Consider the following 23702-nt stretch of genomic DNA (forward strand, 5'->3'; position numbering starts at 1 on the left):
AGTCTCTTCAGATAAGATTGAGGAAGGAATATTGGTGAACAGGTAGAGTAATTGTGGTAGGATCTCCATCTTGACCAGGGAAACTCTTCCCCAGAGCGTTAGTGGTAGGGTCTTCCATCTAGTCACTTTATCCTGGAGGGCTTTGGTCACCTCTTCGTAATTGTCGCGGAACACCTCGTGGTAGTTCAGGGACATTTGGATTCCCAGGTATCGAACATTAGACGTTTTCCATGTGAAATGGAAGTCATCTTCGAAGGGTTTGGTGGCTGGGGTCAGCGGGAATATTATGGACTTTGATTGATTTTTAGTCCGGAGGCGGTCCCAAATTTGATTACTTCCCTCATGACTGGGTTCAGGTTCTCCTCGGGATCTCGAACGAATAGGACCATGTCGTCCGCGTAGAGGGAAATGATGAGCTTGTGTGGTCCAATAACGAGTCCTCTTCGTTGTCGGTGTTCTCTTAGGATGGAGGCCAGCGGTTCCATCACCAGGGCGAAGATCAATGCTGAGAGTGGGCAGCCTTGTCTGGTGCCCCGCTGGAGTATCACTGGAGCCGATTTTGCCGTACCTATGTTGATGTTGGAGCGCGGCTCGTTGTACAATAACAATACTAGTTTGATAAAACTGGCTCCTAGGCCCATTCTGGTGAGTGTAGCGAACATAAACGGCCATTCCACCGAGTCGAATGCCTTTTCGGCGTCGAGGAGGACCGCAATTGCTTGAGTTGAGGGATCTAGTGCTTCGATAACGCTGAACAGCCTCCTGATGCCGAAGGTCGTGTTACGGCCTGGGATGAAGCCTGCCTGATCAGCCAGGACGAGGGTGGGCATTAATGGTAGTAGCCTGTTGGTAAGCACCTTTGCAAGTATTTTGTTGTCGTGATTGAGGAGGGAAATGGGCCTGTACGATGCACAGTCCTCCGGTGGCTTGCCTGGTTTGTGTAGCAGGATGACATTGGCTTCACGAGAGGAGTGGGGAAGTATCGCTTTTTCTAGTGCCTCGGCATACACTGCCGCCAGAAGGGGGGCGAGGGTGGTGGCGAAGGCTTTGTAAAATTCCCCTGTTAGCCCGTCTGGGCCAGGAGCTTTTGAGCTAGGGAGGGTTTTGATGGCTTCTGTGATCTCCTCTTGAGTGATTAGGTCGTTCAGTGTTTCCCGCAGGGGGTGCTCGACCCAGTACAACTCTGCATCTTCTAGGTACTCCAACGCGACTTGCGGGTCGCTGTTGTGACTGTTGCTGTATAGGTCCTGATAGAAGAGCCTGAATTCCTCTGCTATGTCTTCATCGATGTGGACGAAGTGTCCCTGCCTGGCCCGAATCCTTTCTATTGGCGATTGATTGTTGTGTGCCTTGACCAGGTTTGCCAGGAGGGCGCCTGGTTTTTGACCTTTGCCGTATTGTCTGACTAGTCTGTTGCGATTTAAAAATTTCACTTCCCGCAGCGCTGCGTTGCTGAATTTCTGCAGCTCTTCCCTCAGGGCGACTGGTATGTTCGGGTTGGTTGTGTTGGAGCGCTGGAGTTCAAGTTGTTTTAGATTCTCTTCACAAGTTGTTAGCTCTCGTCGTATGAGTTTCAGTATGCCATTTTCTTTGGCGTGGCAGACCCCTCTGACAAAACACTTTAGGGTTTCCCACAGTGTGCTGGGTGAGGCCACTGATCCAGTGTTAACTTCGAGGAACAACGCAATCTCTTCTCTTAGTTCGGCAGCGAATACCTCATCCCGCATTGAGCCGGTTTTGAAACGCCACCTTTGTAGGGGGGGTTTGGGGTGTGCTGGGTTTAGAACGAGAGTTACCGGGGAGTGGTCTGAGAGAGTTCTTGGATGAATATCGCACGGGCCGCTGGTCCATGGGCCGTTCACGGAGGTGAACAGATAGTCGATCCTGGAACTCAAGTTGTGTACGGCAGAGTGGAAAGTATATTCACGCAGCTCCCCTTTAGACATTCTCCAGGCATCCGTCAGATTGAATGCCTTGCAGATTTTTTATTTGGGGGCTGGCTTTGGATGGTGTTTGTGGGGTTGCTCTTGATCTGTCTCTCACCGGGTCCAGCACTGTATTCATGTCTCCGCCCCAGATTATGGTCGCAGTTTCTTGGGATGATAAACGGGATAGTACCCAGCTGAAGCTGTCGGGGCCGTCTGTTTGGTGCATACGAGTTAACAAAGGTGATTTTCTGGCCTGCTATAATGCCGCTCACCAGAAGAGTTCTCCCTTTGTTGTCTTTTGTGGTGTGAGCTAGCCGGAAGCTGGTCTTCTTGTGTATTAAAATCGCGACTCCTCTGGAGTAAGATGAGTACAAGGCGAAGTATCTATGGCACCCCCAGCTCTTGGCCCACTGATGATCCTTCCCTGGGAGTAAGTGAGTTTCTTGAAGCATGGCCACGTCGACTTCGTGTCTTCTAAGGTACTGGAGGATTTTCCTGGCTTTAGATGGGATGTTGCCTCCTCTTATGTTCCAGGTTATGATTTTGAATGGAACGTTTCAGGGTCTATATTGATCCGTTTTTTGTTCTCTATGGTCTTGCCAGGCGAATTGTTGGATGGACGGAGAGGTGGAGATGGTGGCGAGCGAAGGGGATGCAGGGCCGGAGGACGGCGTGGAACTGGTGGCGCATAACTTGGCCGTTCCTCACGGCTAAACGAAGGTGAGGATGCGCACCTCAACTGGAGGTGGTGTGGCAACTGTGACTTCCCTCCCGCGCGCGGGCAACCCCCAACTGACCCGCGAGGTTCCCTCTTCATAACTAAACTGTAAGGGTTGCTGTGCTTGGGGCACTTGTGCCTCCCGAGAGGGGCGGGTGGCTCTCCAACGCCCTGGAAGTGAGTCTCTGCGGTATTAGGTTTATGCATAGGTGCCGGGGGTATGAATCCTGTTCCCTTAGGAGCCCGGGTCGAACCTTATGGTGGATCTCTGCGTCTTTGGTGTTCACGCTGCGGTCTGGGGTTATTAGCGGCGGATTTGCAGCCGGCGTGATCAAGGTAGTCGCTGGCTTCCTCGGGTGTGTGGAAGAAGAGGGCTTTCCCTTCATGTTGAATGCGAAGCTTTGCTGGGTAGAGCATTGAGTAAAGTATCTGGTTATCTTGCAGTCTTCTCTTAACTGTCGTGAAGGAGCGCCTCAGTGTTTGAACGGTAGGGGAGAAATCTGGGAAGAACTGGATTGGGTCTCCGTCGTATTGCAGTTTCCCCTTTTCTCTGGCTGCTGTAAGTATCGCATCTCTATCTTTATAGTTTAATAGTTTTGCAATGATCGGCCGTGGAGTTGCGCCTGGGATTGGTCTGGTGTTCGGAATTCTGTGGGCTCGTTCAACTACAAACAGTTTGGAGAGAAGTTCTTTCCCGAAGAGATCTATGCAGATCTGTTCGACATGGTCCTCCATTTTCGTTCGAAGTTGTTGTTCTCTGACTCCGATGATTCGGATGTTATTCCTTCGTGAGCGACCCTCTAAGTCTTCATTCTTGGCGCAGACTGCTTTCATCTGGGACTCGAGGGCGGTGACTCTTGCGTTAAGGCCTGTTGCGCCGTCGTCCAGGTCGGATACTCATTGCTCGACTGTGTCTAATCTATCGGCGTGTTTGTCGAGGCGATGTTGGAGCAGGTCTACTTTAGATGATAAGTTATCAAGTTTACTGCCTAAGTCGCCAATTCCAGCTTTGAGGTCCATCAGAATTTCCCTGATATCGAAGCTAGGAAATTGCTCTTCTGGCCGGGACATAGTGTGTGTTGGTGACGTTGCTCCGCTCGCTTCAGTTTGTGGTTTGCTGGTGGAGCCAGACTCAAAGTTCAGTTTCTTTTGGGATTTGTCTGGTTTCCCCATTTTGAACTATCTTCTGCTTCCTCTGAGGTTCTCCGACAGGGTCGTTGTGCTCCCCAGGCTGCGGGTATTCTGGTTATGAGCTGTTGGGTTTTTCCCCGGGCCCTGGTGTGAGGGGATGTGTCGCCGGTCGGCAGGCCCCGTATGGTTTTGTCGTAGCCCGGACCCCTAGACGTGGTACTGTTTCTCGGCGGATTGGCAGTGAAGGCCTCGGCCAAATGGGCTGATCACCGTGGCTTTCGCTGTGGTTGTGGGGAATGATGGTGGTATCACCCTGTCGCTGCGTGTTCCGCTCCGCTCCGCCTTGGGGGGGGGCCTCGGTGTTCTCGCAGTTTGAGGAAGCCCGGAGTGGGTCGGGTGCCGCCCTCGTACGGAGGGGAGACAGCTGGTTGAGCGTTGGGGATGGGTTGCTGGTGTGGCGCTTCCTGCTGCGCCCCCCTCGACCACCGATGAATGTGACGGAAGCGCAGGTCGTCCGTAGACCGACGGATCGGGGAGGCCGCTTGCGCACGCTGGGGGGAGCTCCTACCTGGGTGCTCGGCGTGAGCACCGCTGTTCGTCGCACTTCTTCTTGAGCTTCGGCCGGGCTGTTGCAGGGACGGAGACTGTGTGTCTCTTGGCGCCACCGGCGCGCACGTCTACCCGCTGTTTGACGTGGTCCAGCCTTGCACTCCCACGGGACTCCGCTGGCTCTGGGTGTCGGGAGTTACTCCGATGCCGCCGCTCGGGCTTCGATGGGGCGCTCTGCACCTCTCTCTCTCTCTCTCTCTCTCTCGATCCCCTCCACCGCTCGAGGCTCGCTGCCGGCCTGAGCGGCAGGCCTAGCTGGCCAGGTCGGGACTCGGCCGTTGGTCTGCCTCCAAAGACGATTTTGGGCTCAAAATGTTCGTCGGCACCTCCTGAAAGCACCTGGCCGTAGTCGTGGGAGATACGGACACCGCAGAGGGGAGGATGACGCAGGATTAATGGAGAGCCACACGGAGCTCTCTAGGAGGCAGCCATCTTGGATGGCTCTCTAGCGCCCTCTCCACAGATTGTGTTCTATCTAACCCATCTGTTGGACTCTGGGTTAGTCTTCAATTCCTTAAAGGTTCACCTAGCGGCGTTGTCAGCCTACACCACGTCACAGCAAAAGGTGTTGTGGTGGAAAATACCTGTGATTAAAGCCTTTATGGAAGGGGTTAAAAGAATGTATCCCCCCATCACTCACCCAGCCACTGGGTGGGATCTAAATGTGGTTTTAACTAGGCTCATGGGACCCCCTTTTGAGCCTATGCATAAAGCTAGTCTGAAAGACCTGACTTACAAGACAGCCTTTGTAGTAGCTATCACTTCTATCAGAAGAGTTAGCGAACTACAGGCCCTCTCGGTCTTGGACCCCTTTGTTACAGTCCACAAAGATAAAGTAGTTCTGCGCACTCATCTCAGATTTGCGCCAAAATGTATTTCAAAGTTCCATGAGAACCAGTCAATCGAACTAAGCACGTTCTTCCAGGGACCTACTAACATGGCCGAAAGAAGCCTTCACACACTAGATGTGCGCAGGGCAGTCATGTTCTACATGAATAGAACTGAACCACTGAGGAAAACTAAACAATTCTTTGTTTCAGTGGCAGCTGGTAGAGAAGGGGACCCTGTCTCTAAATCGGCAATGTCAAGGTGGATTGTCAAATGCATCACACTATGTTACACTCTTGCAAAGAGAGAACTGCCCTTCAAGCCTAGAGCACTTTCTACTCGAGGCGCTGGGGCATCCATAGCATTCATTGCAAATGTTCCCCTAGAGTCCATTTGCAAAGCGGCAACCTGGAGTTCTGTACACACCTTTACAAAACACTATTGCCTAGACACTCATTCTAGGTCTGATTCTTGGGTGGGACAAACAGTACTAAGACTTATTTTTTCTACTGTTCCTTCTCCCAACCCACCTCCAACTCCGGGTACTGCTTGCTAGTCTATGCACAGCATGTAATTCTAAGCAGATGAACAAGCATCAGAAGACATGCATTACTTACCGTAAAAGCATTTCTGATGATTGTATCTGCTTAGATTCACATGCGCCCTCCCTGCCTCCCCGCTCGGGGTGGAAGGAACATAGACTTCTTACTACTTTCTCTCTTCGTGTACTCGCTCACTATAGCCTTGGGCTCCCTCATGGCAGAAAAAAATACAATCGGAGGGACCTCGGTGCGTGAGGGATTTTGGGTACTACACACGTCACGGTAGGGATAGTGTTTCAGACACGCCTATGTCGACGTCCCCTTTCGGTCCCCCGAACGACAAGATGCAATACTCCGCGGTTACCACTGGATGTCGGACCATATGCACAGCATGTGCATCTAAGCAGATACAATCATCAGAAATGCTTTTACTGTAAGTAATGCATGTCATATAAAATGCAAAAAGAACCCGTTCTTCACAGGGGTTCTGTGGACGGACATAACACTCACCAATTGTTGACAATGATCCTGTAGGTCCTTGGTGCGTTGCTTATGAAAACCATCCATGGTCTTGTAGGTCCCATTTCCAAGTATCCTTTAATGTGATTTGCACTCGGAAGTTAACTGCACTAAGAATGGGTGCCTGTGGCTGGCTTACATACTCTGGATCAGTCGTACAGGGGAGGTGAGAGTTGTCCTGCTGCAGCATGATGGGACCTTCTGTGCTCTGTCACTTCAGCCTGGAATGGTGCGTTGCGGTGCAGATTTTTAGAAGCTCTGTATCCTAGGGCATGGAAACCTGGTTTTCGAGGCCTTAGAGTTTTGTTTCAGGCATCGAGATGCTTAATGCTGAGCTTTGTTCAGTTCTTGTATGACCACATTGATGTTTCACAGATTTTGTGTGTATCATTTCACATATACTCGTACAGGTTCTGTAGACTGACATGATACTTGATTGTACAACATCAATATTCTCCAGCATGGGGTCTTGCATGGATTCTCATGCTCGTGAATATTCCTTGCGGCAGTCTGGGAATCCTCGGTAAAGGGGGGGAAAAAACCAGTATAATTTTCGTTTACAAACCATCTTTCTCCTATAAACCAATCACTGAGCTCTGGATCATGCTGTCCCCAACCAATGACCTCCCTCTCTCTAAGCCCCTCCTTCCTCTGGCAGCCATCTTGAGATTTTTACCGCACGTCCAGGTTTTGGAGTCCTTGCTTTTCGCTCTTAGAGCTTTTAGAGTGCGTTTTTCGCACTTCTTTGCTAGTAAATTACTATTTTTGTTTGTTTGAGCTCGTGTGCTCTATCGTTTCTTAATCCAACTAACGGGGATCCGTTTTTCGGCATCTGTTATCTCCTCTCAAGGGCGGAATCGTCAAGTTTTTTCTCAGAGGTTTCCAGAAGGTCATCGGGCCTACACTGCACGCCGGACTATGTCGGAGGACGGGGGTTTCCCTCTTCAAGCTATGCACCAGCTGATGTTTGCAGAAAGTTTTCATGGAGGACAAGCATCCCCAGTGCCTTTGTCTTCACTCGACGCACAGGGAGAAAGATTGTGAGATCTGTCGTGGCTTTACCAAGCGCACTATGAAGGAACGGCACATCAGACTGGCAGCGTGGCTCAAAGCCAAGGCCCCTGCCCCATGTGGTTCACAGGGGCATGCCTCCTCCGGATCCAGCCAGCCAGCCAGAGCGGGCATCTAAGTGTTTTTGAGGGTGCCCCGTCCGGTGGGGTCCAAGACCAGGCCAAACACTGCGAGTCTGGTTCCATCTGCTTTGTTGTACAAGCGGGTCCCGCGACGGCCAGGGCCTGTTAATCTCCAACAGCCTCAGTCTCCAGCCATCGCTCCAGCTCTTAGCCGATGAGAAAGTCAGCTACCCCGGGGAAGCTGTGGGAGAAACCGGAGAAGGCCACACAACAGGACAATGTGTCCAACCTGCCCCGTCAATGCCCAGGTGATACAGGGTAAATCGTCTTCATCTATCAAGCTGGTGGTGGCCACCCTTTCGAAGTTGAAAGGGGCTGACACGGTCCAGTGTACTCGCACTGCGGCCAGAGTGGCTCTTCGACCAAACCAGTGGAAAAGACCCCAGAAAAGAGGATGCTGTCCCTTCGCCTGAGACTGACCCTCAGGACCCGTAAAGTGGGGTGGGGTTGTAGAAGAACTCCAGAGCACGGATATTTCTTCTTCCGACGTGGTGGATGAGGGTTCCATCCACACCATCCCGGAAGACCTTCGGGACGACGATGGGGACGTCGAGAAGGTACCCGCCGGAGGCGGCTATGATGACGTCGGCGGGGATGACGACATAGGCACTGGGCCCAGCGACCCTACTCCCCAGGCACCTCCCAGAGATCTGTTGCATGATATTCTCTCGACACTCCACACACTGGTGTCAAAGATTCAGAAGAGGATGCCGACGGCATCGCCCCTGGCGACGACCCCATCGCTACAGGACCACCACCGCCGAAGAAAAGAAAGAGGCACCCTCCGCTCCGGCTGCTGGTATTCCCCCCCTCCCCCTCAGGAATACGGGGACAGACATGGCTACAACGGACGCTGATGAGCGGCTTCTCTCCGCCTCCAAGGGTGTCTCCCTAGGACGAAGTGGGTTCATTCTACTCAAAGGTCGCCCGCGCATCGGAACTCTTCCAGCTCACACCGGAGGAGACGTAGAAGGAGGGCTTCCTGTATCAACCCCGGGAGGCAGAAAGGAAGACCATTCTGGCAATGCCCCTCCAGGACGACATCTGGGATGAGGGGCTGGCGCTGCTGAAGAACCCTCCCACAGCCCTGGCGTAAAGGAACCGGCTTGAAAATAAATACTGGGTTCCGGAGTCAACATTCAAGTGTTTACGGTCACAGCCATCACTGGACTCGGTGGTCTCGGCTGCTACGCAGAAGAAGTCTCCATCCCATCGTCCTCAGCCTCCTTTCCCCCAGACAGCAAGGGGAAGAAGTTGGACGCCGTGGATAGAAAGGTCATCTACTCGGCGGCGACGACGGACAAGGCGGCCAATGCTTTAGCTATCCTGGCCAGGTACGACCGGGAGCTATGGTACAAGATGGCTCTGATCCTGGATTTCTTCCACGAGGACTAACTGGTCGAGGTGCTAGAGATCCTTCAGGAAGGCGAGGTGGTGTCGGAGCACGCCATTACCGTGGCCCTGGCCATTGCGGACCCAGGGTTCCGCCAGATGGGAATTTTGCCTCCAGCGTTGTGGCTAGCTGAAGGCCACCAATTTTAGGCAAGAGGTCCAGATTAGGGTCCTGGACATGACGTTCGACTGAGACAATCTCTTCCGAAAGGCCGTCGATTAATCTCTTCAGGCAATCAAGACGACACAGACTGCCCGGGCACGCTGCTACAGCTCTGTCCTTTCTTTGCTCAGGAGGGAAGTCAGGCTGATCTTTGAAGGGTTTTGGCAGCAGATCGTTCTCTTACCGCCAGCCCTCCTGTTCCATGACCCAGGAAGCCTACAGGGGTCACTCCAAGGCCTTCGGAGGTGGCTGTCGTAGAGGCTCCCAAGGACTGAACCGGCCAAGACGTTGGGCCTGCACTGCTGCATCCCGGTGGGAGGCCAGCTGGCAAACATAGCGCATGTGAAAACCTCTCCATGCTCTCGTCCACCGACACAGTTTGGAGTTTCAGCAAGAAGTGTCAGTGAATACGACCGGTGGCCCGGCAGGAACAACACATCCCTCAGCTGCTGCTGGAGGTTTGGGCCATGTTAAAGGGGCGATAGAGCTGGTTCTGCAGCAGCTCTGTGGCTTCTGGAGTTTACTCAAGATACTTTCTATTAAGAAAGAAGACTGGGGGCTGGAGCCCAAATTCTCGATCTACGACAACTCAACTAGTACCTGAACTCCCAAAAATTTAGGATGGTCACCGTCTATGACGTGCTCTGCCAACGGGGGAAGGGAGAGTTTTTGTTGTCGTTGGATCTACAGGACGAGTTCTTCCAGATCCCCATTCACGAAAAATATGGCAAGTTCCTGTGCTTCATCATAAAAGGGAAGCACTACCAGTTCAAGGCTCTCCCCTTCAGACTGAAGTCGGCTGCCAGAGTCCTTACGAAGTGCCTGGCTCCGGTGACGGACCATCTGCGCCTACAGGGGATGCATGTGTACCCGTACCTCGACGACTGGCTCATCCGGGCCAGGGCAAGGGACGGAGCTGTCATCACTTGAGGACTGTCTGACTTCTGACGGATCTGGGGTTCTCGGTGAACTATGCAATGTCTTGCTTGACTCCATCGCAGGACGCGCTATTCTTGGGGGACTGGGTCAACGCGGTGTCCTGTCTGGCTGCCCCCACGGAGCAGAGGATAGCGGGCATTTTGGGCAAGGTGCAACGGTTGTTGGCGCTGAAGATTGCCACAGTGAGGACCATCATGTCGCTGCTCTGCATGATGTCGTCATGTATGCACCTGTTCCAGCACTGCAGGTTGTGGATGCGACTGCTACAGGAATTCCTGGTCATTGTTTGGATCCCAGTGTTCAGAAGCTTCATAGATGGGATCGTGCTCGACTAGGAGTTCCGTCGAGCGATAAGGTGGTGGGTCATGTGCTCCAACATTGCCGGGGGCACGGACTTCCAGAGCCCCCTGTTCCAGGAGACAGTCACGACGGACGCTTCCCTGGAGGGCTGGGGATCCCACACCAGACGTCTCCACGCCAGAGGCATGTGGCTGCCGGAGGAAAAGATGCTACACATCAACTTCCTTGAACTACAGCAGTGTTTTGGGCCCTCAAGTCGTTTCTTCCGTCCCTCAAGGGCAAAGTGGTGAGGATCGTCACGGACAATACCACCACAATGTTTTAAATCCGAATGCATGGGGGGCTGCAGATCCCCAGCGCTTTCCAGAGCGGCGCAGGAATTGTAGCACTGGGCCGTCGCCCAGTGGCTGTTTCTCATTCCTTTTTTTTTTTTTTTTTTTAACTTCTTTTTATTGGTTTTACAACATAAAAGGGATGGGAGAGAACAAACAAAAAACAGAAACGAAAGTCCCTCTCCCATTGTCTTTCCCCCCTCCCTCCCCCCTCCCTCTCCCTAAAGGCAGCCGCATTATGTTCTTGGTCCTTTGCCGCCTCGGGGCCGGCGCCGGTCGTTGTCAAGTTCGTGGCTGAGGGGCCAGTCTCCCAGTGGCCTTACTCCTTTCCTCGGAAATTTCCCTTGGCCTTGTCTTTGCGTGTGTTTGCTGGTCTTTCCCAGTTGGAGTTGCACTGTTCAGAGTCCGCACAGGTCACAACCTCTTCTTTTCCTTCCCCTTAGTTCTCTCCATTGTGAGTTATGTAGTGCCTCCCGACGTGGGCGGTTCAATTTCGTCGTTTTCTGTGTCCCCTGGATCGCTACTGTCAGTCGTATCGTCATCGCCTCCACTGCCAAGCAGGTCTTGCACCAGGGAGTTCCATGCTTGTAGTCTGGCTCCGCTGTTGCTCTCTCCCTTTTGTGTAGCTCTCGCCCAGACTGCCGTCTCCGCTATTGCCCATTTTTGTAGGTCGGCCCACCATCCTTCCTTCGAAGGGCCTTCTCTCTTGTTCCATGCCATCGCTATGCGGCGTTTCGCTAGTATCGTCATTAAATCTTTCATTTTTGCCACATGCGTCATCTGCCGGTGCCCTCTTGGGAACAGGCCCAATAGGTATGCTGCTGGCGTTCTTGCTGGCATCTGTATGTCTGCTGTCAACGCTTTTTCTCTCACCGTGTTCCAGAAGTCTGCTATTTGCGGGCACGACCAGAACATGTGCACCATGTCGGCCTGTTCGTCTCCGCACCGCGGACAGCTCCGGGATTGTCCTTCTCCTATCTTTGACATTCTCTTGGGGGTTAGATATGCTCTATGTACTATGTATATCTGCAGTTGTCTGAACCTGGCGTTTCTGGACACCTTTTTTGTGTACATGAGGACTTTGTTCCATTCCTCGTCTTCGAAGGGTTGTTGCAGTTCCTCTTCCCATCTCCTCCGTGCTGTTAGTGTCATTTTGTTGGTGTGTCCCAGTATTTGCTCGTAGAGTCTGGACACCGTGTGACCTCCTTCGGATATATCGTACCATGCCTCTAATTCTCCTTCGGCGTCCTCGGGTTCTGGCATAGCGCTCCACCTCTTTTTTATTGTCTGGACTAGGCTATTGTGTAGGATGAATTGGCCCCTGTGTACATCTTGTTCATCCATCAGGGTCTGGAAGTCCACCCACTGTCCGTCACGCCACAGGTCCCCAATTTGGGCCACGCCTTTGTCTTCCCATTGTGCCCTGTACGTGGTCAGGCTGGCCACTCGGGTGTCCACCAGCCCCGCCAGTGGGATGTGTCTTGAGCAGGGGTCTCGTATGCCCTGTGTCTTCCAGGCTCTTTTCCATAGTATTCGGCCTAGTTGGGCTATTTTGGGCAGTTCTTTGGCTTGGGCGGCGTTGACCCATAATAGCTCTCTCAGGTGATACTTCTGGAGTGCTGGCCCCATAATTATTGCGTCTATTGAGGTCTCTTCGCCCAGCCATCGCACCACAAATTGGAGTTGTGCTGCCAAATAGTAATACTCGAAATCTGGGAGTTTGATGCCCCCCCACTCATAGCTTCTTTGTAGTGTGCTTAGTGCCACCCTGTTCCGTCCCCCTCCCCATAGGAAGGTTCTCGCTATGGTGTGTAGGCGCTTGAAAAAGGGCTTTGGTATGTTGTATGGGATGTTCGTGAAGTAATATAGGAGTCGGGGTAGGACTGTCATTTTTAGTAGTGCCGCCCGGCCTATCATGCCTAACGGCAGCGTCTGCCAGAATTTCATAGCCTTTTCAATTTTGTCTAGAGCTTTTTGTGTGTTACCTGCGTGTGTTTCCATGGTGTCATGATAGATCTCCACTCCCAGGTATTTGAAGGTGTTCGGGGCCCACGTGATGCCCAGAGGTGGTAATTGATCTGTCGGCACTGCGCGTAGGTCTGCCAGGGGAAACAGCACTGATTTTTCCCTGTTGACCACTATTCCAGATAACCTCCCGAATGCGCGCAGCGCCTCCAGCAGGTCCTGCAGGTGGGTGCGTGGGTTCTGTATGTAAAGGAGTATGTCGTCTGCGTATATGGATATCTGGTGTGTTTCCCCGTCTATCTCTATGCCTGTGTCTTTATAATCCGTTCTTAGGAATACTGCGAATGGCTCCAGAGCTAGGATATATAACATTGGGGACAGGGGGCATCCCTGCTTTGTGCCTCGCTCTATGCTCCATTCTCTAGAGATTTGTCTACCCGTCTTGACTCTCGCTCTCGGGTCTCTGTAAAGTAGTTCTATCCATCTTGTGAACCCTTGGCCAATCCCATAGTGGGTGAGCGTCCCCAGGAGCCAGTCCCATCCCACCGAATCGAATGCTTTAATTGCATCCAGTGAAGCTACAGCACACTCCCCACCTTCTTGGTTTGTCTTTTCTATAACGTAATGGAGTCTACGCAGGTTCCAGGACGTGTTTCTTTCTGGCACGTACCCTGTCTGGTCCGTGTGGATCAGGGTGGGTAGCACTCTTTTCAGGCGGTTGGCTAGTGCCGCCGTCAGGATCTTGGAGTCCTGGTTTATTAGGGAAATCGGTCTGTAGGAACCGCATTCGAGGGGGGGCTTGCCCGGTTTAAGGATCGGGACTATTATGGATTCTGACATACTGCTCGGGAGTCTTCCCATCTCGTATGCTTCTTCTAATGTTTCTAGTAGTCTTGGGGCTATATCATTTTTGTATTGTTTGTAAAATTCCCCCGGGAGCCCATCTGGCCCCGGAGATTTCCCTGTCGGGAGCTGGGCGATAACCTCCGTTAGTTCCTCCACAGTGAGAGGGGCATCTAATGTTTGGGCCTGCTCCTCCGTCAATTGTGGGAGTTTGATTTCCGCGAGGGCTTCCCTCAGGTCCCCCTCCTCTGCCTCCTGGACCCTGGAGTATAAGTCCTCGTAGAACTGCGAGAACACCTCGTTTATTCCCTCTTGGGACCTTATCACCTCTCCTTCCCTGTTCTGAATTTCGTTAATTGGCTCCCGCTTAGTCTCCTGCTTAGTTAGCCAGGCTAGGAGTCTGCTAGGCTTATCCCCCTCAGCATGTAGTTTTTGTATATATTTCCCGTAGTCTAGGCGTCCCAATCTTTCCCAGGTCTCCACGCACTGTTGTCGCAGGGTGGTGAGGTTCTCTTGTTCCGCCCCCTTTTCCCCCGCTTGTCTCTCCGCTTTCTCAATTTTCCTTTCTATCTCATCTAGTTGTGCTAGGGTTTCTCGTCGGAGACCTCCCATTTTCCCCATCGCCTCTCCTCTGACTACCACTTTGAAGGCTTCCCATACCGTTCCTGTGCTCTCCACACTACCCTCATTATGTTCAAAATAGTCTTCTATCACGCTTTGGATGTGTTCCTGGAAGCCCGTGTCCAGTAAAGCCTCTGCCCTCAATCTCCATGTTGGTATTGGGGCTCTCCTGTGTGTGTGCGCCCATGTGATCGTCTGGGGGGCGTGGTCAGATAGGGTTCGCGCGTGTATGTATGCCTCAGTGAATTCTCCCAGTGTCTCCCTGCCCGTGAACAGGTAGTCAATCCGTGTGAATGTTCTATGTGGGGCACTGTAATGTGTGTATCCCCTCTCTTCCCCATGTACCTTCCTCCAGACGTCCTCGAGTCCGAGCTGGTCTAGTATCTGTTGTAGTGCTCTCGCTGGCGGTGCCGCTCTCTTGTACTTATCGTCCGACCTGTCCAGCCGGGGATCCAGTGTGCAATTATGGTCACCTGCCCAAATCATCGTTGCATTCCTGTACGGGGCCAGCCGGGGCGGGAGCGTTCTGAAGAAGGCTGTAGCGTCGTGATTAGGGGCATAGGTATTTACGAGGCATATCTCCCGGTTTTCTAGCATCCCATGGACCACCAGGATTCTCCCTTCTGTGTCTTTCTCTTGGTTGATGAGCTGGAATGGGACGCCCGGGGCGACCCAGGTTATGACTCCTCTGGCATAGTTGGAATACGTTGCACTATACATCTGGCCTCCCCATTTTTCCTTTATTTTGGCCTGTTTTTCCGCCGTCAGGTGCGTCTCCTGCAGCAGTGCAATGTGAGTCCTTGTTTTGTTTAGCCAGGTAAAGATCCTTAGCCTCTTGACGTATGCGTTCATCCCCCTGACATTCCACGTAACAATTCTTAAGACATCTTGGTCTTTGTGGGGACTGGCGCCTGCGGCCTGCTCTTTCCCATGGGCTCGCTCGGTGTCTCATTCTCACGGTGCGTTCCTGCCGGGGATCTGTGTCCCTTCTTCTGGCAGTTGAATTTTTTGTCTCGTGCCTCCCGCCATCTTTTTGTTTGCGGGTACTGTCCCCTGAATTTGTTTTCCTTGCTGATTCTTTGTGTGTGACAACTATTATTTCTTGTTCTGCTCTCCTCCTCTCTTTGTGGGCTTTGCCTTAACTTCCCAACTGTTATAACTGTTAACCTAAATAACGTCAACAAACGCCCAGCCTCCTCTCCTCTGCTCGGGCTCCGTCGCTTTCCAGGTGCCGTTTTCTCCTCCTCGGCCTTGCCTGTCGCGGCGTAGTGTCTTGAAACTGACACTATGAACATTGTTTCTGCTGGGGCCTCTCTGTGGGTCTTGGCGGTTCCCCTTCTCCAAGTCTCGTGCTCCCGTTGTGAGTCTCTTTGCTATGGGCTTTTCAACTTGGTGGCTGTCGGTTGCTTTTTTCATAACTTCCCGGTAGGGCATCTCTACCGTCTCGTTCTTGCTCCCGTAGCGTTAGGTATGTTTGTTGTGCTCGATTCTAATCTCTGTTTTGCTGGGGGTGGTTTCTGTTTCGCTCGTTCCTCTCTGCCGGCTGTGGAATCCCACACTGATCCATCCACTCCTGGGCATCGGTCGCTGTCTCGAAGATCTGTGTTTTCCCGTCATGCAGTATTTTTAGTTTGGCTGGATACAGCAGCATGAATTTCACCCCTGCCGCCCGGAGGCGCTCTTTAGTCTGCCAGAACTGGGCCCTCTGCTTTTGCACCAGTACCGTATAGTCTGGATATATTGTTATCCTGGCCCCGTTCCTTGTGATGTTCCCTCCTTCTCTCGAGAAAGTCAGGATTTTCTCCCTATCTTTAAAGTTCATAATTTTTGCTATCATTGGTCTTGGTGGTGCTCCTGGGCGCGGTCTTCTAGTCAGCGCTCGGTGTGCCCTTTCTACTACGAAGCCCTGGGACAGGGTCCCTGCCCCTACTTCTTGGATCAGGAGGTTCTCTATGTAGTCCGTGGGGTCCCTTCCTTCCTCTCCCTCTGGCAGCCCCACTATTCGTACGTTGTTGCGTCGGGCCCTGCCTTCTGCGTCTTCCACTCTGCGTTCTAGTATATTAATTCTTTCCAGTGCTTCCGACATTTGTGTTCGCGAGGCGGACACTTCCACTGAGTTACTCTGTGCTTGTTGCTCTACTGTTGTCATCCTTTCCGCCAGATTTCTCGTGTCTTGTCTAAGAAGTCCCACATCTACCATCACTGCATCTAGCTTTCCTTCTATCGACGTCTTTAACGCCCCTATGGCTTCCAGTATACTGCTTTCCACTTGCCTGATCTCTCCTTGCGTGGCATATGACTCCGGCATGTCTTTCTCCTCAGCCCCCGGCTGCTGGCCGTCGTTCTTCCGGGTGTATGTCTCCATGACTGTTTGTTTCCCTCTGCCGCTTTTAGGCTTGTCTGGCATGTTAATGCCCACTGCTCTTGGCCTGTAGTTGGGTCCTGTTCAGTTTGGCTCCGTTTGCGCTGCAGTGGGTCCCTTTTCAGTTCCCCCACTCGCTTCTGCTCTTCCTGTGTGTGTTACCTTGTTATTAAGCGATATCTCCCTGTGACTTTACCCCTTCTGTCCGTTTGCCGTGTCTCTTTCCGGTGTTCTCTTCCCCCTCTCTTTGGGTATTTAGAGTTGGGTCTCGGCTTCCCTGACCCGCTCTGCGGTATGTTTCTTGTTCCCTGGGCCTGGTTCCTGTGTCTCTTCGCTGCCTCTCCTCTCAGGATCAGCTAGTCACCTCTGCGACAGGGAAGGGCTCTTCTTCGGTCCGATCTGTGGGCTGCTTCCTGACCGTAGGTCTCGACGCCTTCCCCCTTCCTCGTTCGATGTCGCGCCGTTTCCGTGGTGCTGTCTCGGGCTTTCCCTCCCGTTGCTGCCGTCAGTGCCTCCTCTCGCTGTCGGTCGGGTGACGCCTCGATCCTGCTTATGCCGGGCGTTGATCTGCTGTCCCCCTCGGTTCCGCTCCGGACTGGCAGGTAAGGGCTCCTCTTCGGCACTCCAATCTGTCGTTGCTACTCTCTTACGCGTCGGTCGGGGGAAGCTCTTCTATGGTCTGGCCGTTGTGGGTTCCCTCGTTGCTCCGCTGTCCCGCTGTCGCTGTCGCTCACCTCCGTTTCAACGCGAGGGAATCTGCCTCGGTTCGGTCTGTGGGCCGCTTTCCATCCGTTCTGCCTCGCTTTCCGATTCTCCGATTGTTCAGCTGGGCCTCCGCCGCTTCTGCATCAAGGGGGGGCTCTCTCGGTCCGGTCTTCGGGTCGATTCCCGGTCTTCACCACCTCGTCTCTCGGGGTCCCACGTCGCCCTGTTGACTCTCCGCCGTTATCTCTCACCTTCGCTCTTCTGGGGTTCGATCTGTGGGTCGCCCCTCGCCTCGCCTTCGCTTCTTCTCCGCTCAGGTTCTTCGTAGTACCGCCGGGGTCCTGCTGCCACTGCCGCTGCTGCTCGTCTCCGCTTCGGCTGGGAAAAGCTGTTCTCCAGCTCCGGTCCGCGGGCCTCTCCCCGTTCTCGAGCCGTGCCGTCTTCACCTTCTCCGGGTCGGTATTACGCGGCAATCCCTGCAGTCGGCGTCTCGGGTTTCTGCCACTCCGGTGGTGTTTCGGTCTTGCCTGCGCTGGACTTCGATCAGTTGTCTCGTCCGGTTCTGCTCTTGCTCTTCGGCCCTCTTCGTGCTTCGGGACGAGGTTCTCTTTTCAACGCTGCGCGTCCGCCATTTTGTTGGTGGTGCCGCGCGCTTCTCTCCCTTCTCGTTCTCACCCTTCTGGTCTCCGTTTTTCCTCGGGTCTTCTCCCGTGTGTGCCTTGGATCTTCCGACGCCTTTTCCTCGCGTTTGTTGTCTTTTTATTTACTAAAATACGCCTTTCTCAGGATCTCTGGTCGGATCTGGTGGGAGCTCCTCGGAGTCTGCTCACTCTCGCATGGCCGCCAAGCCACGCCCCCCGTTTCTCATTCCTTTTCACCTGGCAGGAGTCAAAAACACTTTCGCCTTATCCCTCAGCAGGGAGCTGCGCTCTTGCCACGAGTGGGAGCTTCGGCAGGACCGAGTGAACAGCCTCTTCCTCAGGTGGGGCAGACCGCAGATCGATCTGTTTGTGACGGCAATGAAGACCAAGTGCCAGAGGTTCGCCAGCAGGTTCCCCCAGGAGGTGAGCATGGGGGGGATTCATTGTCCTTCCCGTGGGAAGGCCTGTTCCTGTACGTGTTGCCTCTACTAAAACGAGTCATCGGTCAACTCAGACGGCGTCTGTGCCGGATGATCCTCGTCGCGCCAGCGTGCCGAGGCAGATCTGGTACCCGGACCTTCTCAGCATGTTATTGTCACCTCGAGTCAAGCTACCAGTGGTCATGGATCTGCGTGCCTGGGAAGGAGGCGCAATCCTGCACCATCACCCAGGATCGCCGAACCTGAAGGCCTGGCTCCTGCAGCATCATAGTTTTGTGGTAACGAGCTTCCGGCAGACTGCAGGGAGCTCCTTGCCAGGGCCAGGGCGTTGACTCTCATATGCTACGGGCACAAATGGAAGCGTTTCACAGTTGGTCGCAGAAGATTAACCCTCTGAGGGTCACGGCCCCCCCAAGTCCTTCCGTACTTGTTGTCATTGACTAAGTCGGATGGCGCACGCCTCCATCAAAGTGCATCTGGTGGCTTCCTCCCGCTACACCAGATCTCCGTGACGGTCTTCTCTTAGGTCTTTCTCATCTAGTCAAGGAGTTCATTAACGGACTGTTTGAATCGTTCCCTCCGGTGAAGTCACCTGCTCTGGCGTGGGAACTCAATGTGGTGCTGACTATGCTCATCGGGGGGGGGGGGCCCTTCGAGTCTATGCATCACGCTCCTCTCATTCCTTTCTTAGAAGACAGCTTTTCTCGTGGCCATCACTTATGCCAGGAGAGTGGGTGAGATGCAGGCCCTGTCCTGCAAGCAGCACTATTTGACTTTCCACGAGACGAGGGTGGTGCTGCGGACGCACCCCTCCTTCATGACCAAGGGTCTGTCAGAATTTCATCTCAACAAACCCTTGGACTTGCCTGTGTTTTTTTCCGACTCCTTCCTCGCCAGCTGAAAGGACTTTGCACTGGCTTGATGTGGCTTGAGCACTGAAGTTTTATGAGGTCCGCCCAAAGATTTTCTAGAAGACTTCTCAGATTTTTGTGAACTTTGGTCCTGTGAACACTGGGAATGCCTTCACCAAGGCTTACATCTCCAGATGGCTCTGCTGCTGCATCACTCATTGTCACCGGTTGGCAAACTGGTCGCTGCCTGGCTGTCCGAGAGCCCATTCTACCAGAGCGATCGCTGCGACAACGGCGTTCCTGTTGGATATGCCTCTGCTGAACATGTGCAGCGCTGCTACGTGGAGGTGTACCAAGACCTTCACGAAGTTCTACTGCGTCAACAGAGATTCCTGAGAGGAGTCCAGAGTCGGCCAAGCAGTGCTAAGTTACCTGTTCGCTTGAAGGTGAGCCTGTTGAGGAGATGAGTAATTGCTTCTGTTAAGCCTTGCCACCTCCCGTGGTTGTTTATGTATATATCTGTGTATTCCTTATTCATGAGCTTGTGAATCCATGCCAGACCCCGTGCTGGAGAAGGAACAAGTTATTTACCTGTAACTGTTGTTCTCCAGCATGGGACTGGCATGGATTCACATGCAAAACCTCCCTCATGCCCCTCTGCGGCTCTTCTTGGTCATACTGCCACTTTACATGCTACTAAATCTGAAGATGGCTGCCAGAGGATTGGGCTTGGGGAGAGGGCAGTCATTGACTGGGGGCAGTATGACCCAGAGCTCAGTGATTGGTTTATATGAGAAAGACAGTTTGTAAACGAAAGTACTGAGGATTCCCAGCCTGATGATGGGGAATATTCATGAGCATATGAATCCATGCCAGACCCATGCTTGAGAACAACAGTTACAGATAAGTAAATACATTATCCTGTAGGTCACTGTTCCGAGTCGCTCATCGTTTGATGTGCTTTGCACTGAGAATGGGCGCATGTGGCTGGCTTACCTACCCCGGAGCAGACTTGAGGGGAGGTGTGAGAGTTGGCGTGCTGCAGTATGCAGCATAATGGGACCCTCTGTGCGCTCTCCCCACCTGTTTACTCAGATTTGCGCAGTGTATTGTCATGCCAATATCTCGGAAACAGTGCATCCTAGGGCCTTGAAGTGGTTTTCACCCAGGACCATAGAGTTGTGTTCCTTGCTTCCAGACGGTTGAAATGAGCTCGGTCTGGTTCTTCTACGACCACCTTGATTCACTGCTTTTCGGCAACCATCTCATTTGTGCAGGGGCTGAAATCCGGGGAATGGTATGGGGTGTCCACATGTAATGTAGCCAGTGATGTCCAGAGGGTCCTAACAGGTAACTAAGATATTTGGTGCAGATTTGGGGAACGGTTTGGAATTCTATGAGGAACAGGTTTTTGGTTTTACATATATTTGTATTATGTGTTGTGGTATCCTGCACTATTGCAAAGTTTGAGCATAATGACTATACCAGTGGCTGAGAACTAGGATTTACAAGTAGCTTTACCTTGTTTTGAATAAGTAGATGGGTTAAACGCGAAGTTGGTGCGTGGAGTCTTCATTTTATTAATAAGATTAGTACTTTTTAGGTGATTAGGATCTTCCAGTTAAGGTGGCATTGGTGTGCAGAAACGGTTTGTTCTTTGGGGTGGAGTTGATCTTTGGGGTTTAATGTGAATTTTACTAATGCTGTACTTCATTAAATGCTGTTTTCTAGGTGTATGAAGGAGTCTATAACAATACAAGAATGTTGCATTTTTTAACAGCTGTTGTGGTAAGTTATGTATTTTAATTTAACTTTAGAGAACAGGATTTGGGGGAGGACTGATCTGTTTTAATAGCCTGTACATGTTCAACGTGGTTCACTTTAGTAGCAAAAATATTAAGATGCTTATTCTTTTGTTTCCATATGCACTTTTGCCAAATGTGGATTTGATGACCGGTGTAAACTGACAGTTCCTGTACTTGACATCCGCAATGGTTCTTTTGGTCAACATGTGCTCTTTTCCACAATATGAACTCATAATTGGCAGCACACACTTTTTGTTCCTTACCTATAACGAGCCGTGCCCACGCATGGGTGGGCATAGCCACTGAAAAGTGGATAAGTAGACGCTGTAAAGAGGATACTGAATGGAATTCTCACAATGCAATACATAATTTCGCCAAAAGATTTAAAAAATGCTTTAACGCCACTGGCTCTATTCATGCACGTAGCCACACTATTTCAAAAGGGACGGCCATAGAGTAAGTGCATCCAAAACAAATTAAATCCAGGGATCTATTGTCTAATTCCTTGTTCCCAAAAAGCTAACTTGTGCCCAGTCCTGGATCCCCAGCCTAACATTAGTTACTCAAGCCAAAGGTTCAGAGTAAGACTCTTACAAGCGGTAACTGTTAGAAAACCACCCAGCCTGAACATGAGATGCACTTTCATATTTCCTTTTTTTGAAAAAACTGCAAATCTTCAATGTTTAAGGCCTAGGACAGGCACTGGTCGTTCAGGGCGGCCTTTTGGTATAACATCTGCATCATGTGTGTTCCTAAAGGTACTAGCAGTGATGGCCATGGATTTGTGCGAGAAGGAAATACCTGTTTAACCCTTCACTGATGCCCGTCTCTTAACTGGGAGCAGCACCAAACTGTGCTACCAGCACCCATGCTTTGCTCCATGTACTGGGGTTTTCAATAAATGTCCCTAAATCGAGCCTAGTGCCTTTTCAAGTGAAATGATCTCTAATTCTGAAATGCTGAATGTGTTTAATCCATATTTTGAAATGCTAAACTAAGTTCTTCTTTTCTGGCATCTAAATCATCTGAGTGGCAAATGTTTTTAATCAAATATTTCATCCTTCCAATCAAAGTAGAGAAGTTGGCCAGCTTTGATTCGTTTTCCTTAGCTGTCTTTGGTGCTAATGCTTTTCTGTCATAACAAGATTCATAGATTTGTTCAATTTGGTCCTAGATGTATTAAAAGTTGCATGTCATTTTTTTCTATTGTACTGTTTAGAGATTAAAATTACAAAAATTAGATTTCAAAGGGATCATGTCCTCCGACGTATTCCTTATCTTGATAATCACTTCCAGCTTGCTGGCCTCAGAATTTTTTTTCAGTAGAGGGTGCTGTGCGTCGACGTCCCTCGAGTTGGTGTCCCTCGACAGCCTCCGTATCGGCGCCAACGTCATTGTGCGTATAAATAGACACGCGCAGCGTCCGTTGTCGAGTTCCGTTTTTCCGCGCTTCGTGGGACTCGAAATAGTGTTGCTCAGTTCTTTCTTCAAGTATTTCTTATTATTCCTCGAAGAGATCTTCTTCATTGGATGGCTTCCTCTTGCGAATAGTCGACCCCACGGTCCGGCTTCAAAAAGTGTTGAGATTGTGGGAAGAAAATGTCGTTGACGGATCCTCACAGGATCTGTTTGTGGTGCCTGGGATCGGAGCATCACTGTTCGGAATGCGAGGACTGGATGTCCATGATGGCGAAAGCCTTGAAGGAGCATAAGGGGAAGCTAGAAAGAGGTAAGACATTCTCGCTCAAGGTCTCGAAGCGGTTCCCATCAGTCTTCGAGATCTAAACACTTGAAAAAGAGGCATTGTAGATCTCCCTCTTCTTCATCTTCTTCTACTTCCCCGGAAAGGGTCACCTGCCCCACGAGACACAGCTCTCCAGCTAAGTGGGAGGAATTCTGTAAAAAAATGCTTAGCATCTTCGAGAACGTGGCCTCGACCCCCTCAGAGATGACTAAAGGTGATCCCTGGGTGAAAGACCCGAAAAATCGAAACGCAGTGAGTTTTTGCACCCAGCGAAAAACTGCCCGTGAGCATCATGAACCCTCGAGCAAAGGCAGCTAGACTGCGTCATCAAGGCTGTCATCGAAGGTTCCTTCGACTCATAAATCTGCATCATCAACCCCTTTATCAAAGGGCCCGTCGACACACAAATCTGAAGAATCGACGCCGCTGTCGACACCGATAAAGGACAGACCTACTGCTGTTACTACATCTGTCTGTAGACGTACCGAGGGCTTCGACCATTACCTCGAGGATGTCGTCGATAACCTTGACGACTCCGAGTAGGATTCCGATCCTCTCGAGTTCTTCGAGGCCTCTTCATTCTTTTTCGACGCCTTTTTCGGTTTCATCAAAGCTTTTGACTTCCGCCTTGACAACTTCAACGTTTTCTCAACCGGTGACTACAAGTTTGGCCCCGTCTGCTTTAGAAATGGGTTTTAAACCATACCCAAGGTCAGATTATTTCAGAGCTTTGTCCTCTATATATGAGGTAGGGGAGGATTCTGACCATGAGAGACCCTTTCGGTTACAGAGGACCACTACACATATACCAGAGGAATTTATCTCTGAAGTGAATAGATTGAAGGACCTTCAAGACGCTTTGCATGAGGCAAGTGGTTTAGATACTTCTCCAGAAGTAGAATTCGCTAAACCAGACCCAGGGGAACATGCTGAGACCCCTTATAGGGTCCTAATGGCCAGAATAAGAGTTCATGAGGTGGTCTACACCTTCACCTTCTTTTCAACAGGATGATCTTACGAATATTTTACTTAAAGGCCCACAGGAAGATCCTGTGGTTCCCTTTCATACAGCATTGCAGAGAAAAATATCTGTAAACTGGGAAACCCCTGAGGTTATCCCAGCAGTTAAAA

The 23702-nt window shown here is 51.6% G+C and overlaps 1 protein-coding gene across 12 annotated transcripts in view; it reads left to right on the forward strand.

Annotated features, from left to right (window-relative positions):
* ATXN2L (ataxin 2 like) overlaps window positions 1-23702 on the forward strand; it is a 1584242-nt gene that overhangs the window by 240919 nt on the left and 1319621 nt on the right. For all 12 annotated transcript variants that reach the window (XM_069652163.1, XM_069652162.1, XM_069652157.1 and 9 more), the window contains exon 3: window positions 20754-20810. In XM_069652163.1, the coding sequence (XP_069508264.1) occupies window positions 20754-20810 (57 nt within the window). The remainder of the gene's footprint in view (window positions 1-20753; window positions 20811-23702) is intronic.

This window comes from Ambystoma mexicanum, chromosome 3p (assembly GCF_040938575.1).
Source record: "Ambystoma mexicanum isolate Mex_15411 chromosome 3p, UKY_AmexF1_1, whole genome shotgun sequence".
Taxonomy (NCBI): domain Eukaryota; kingdom Metazoa; phylum Chordata; class Amphibia; order Caudata; family Ambystomatidae; genus Ambystoma; species Ambystoma mexicanum.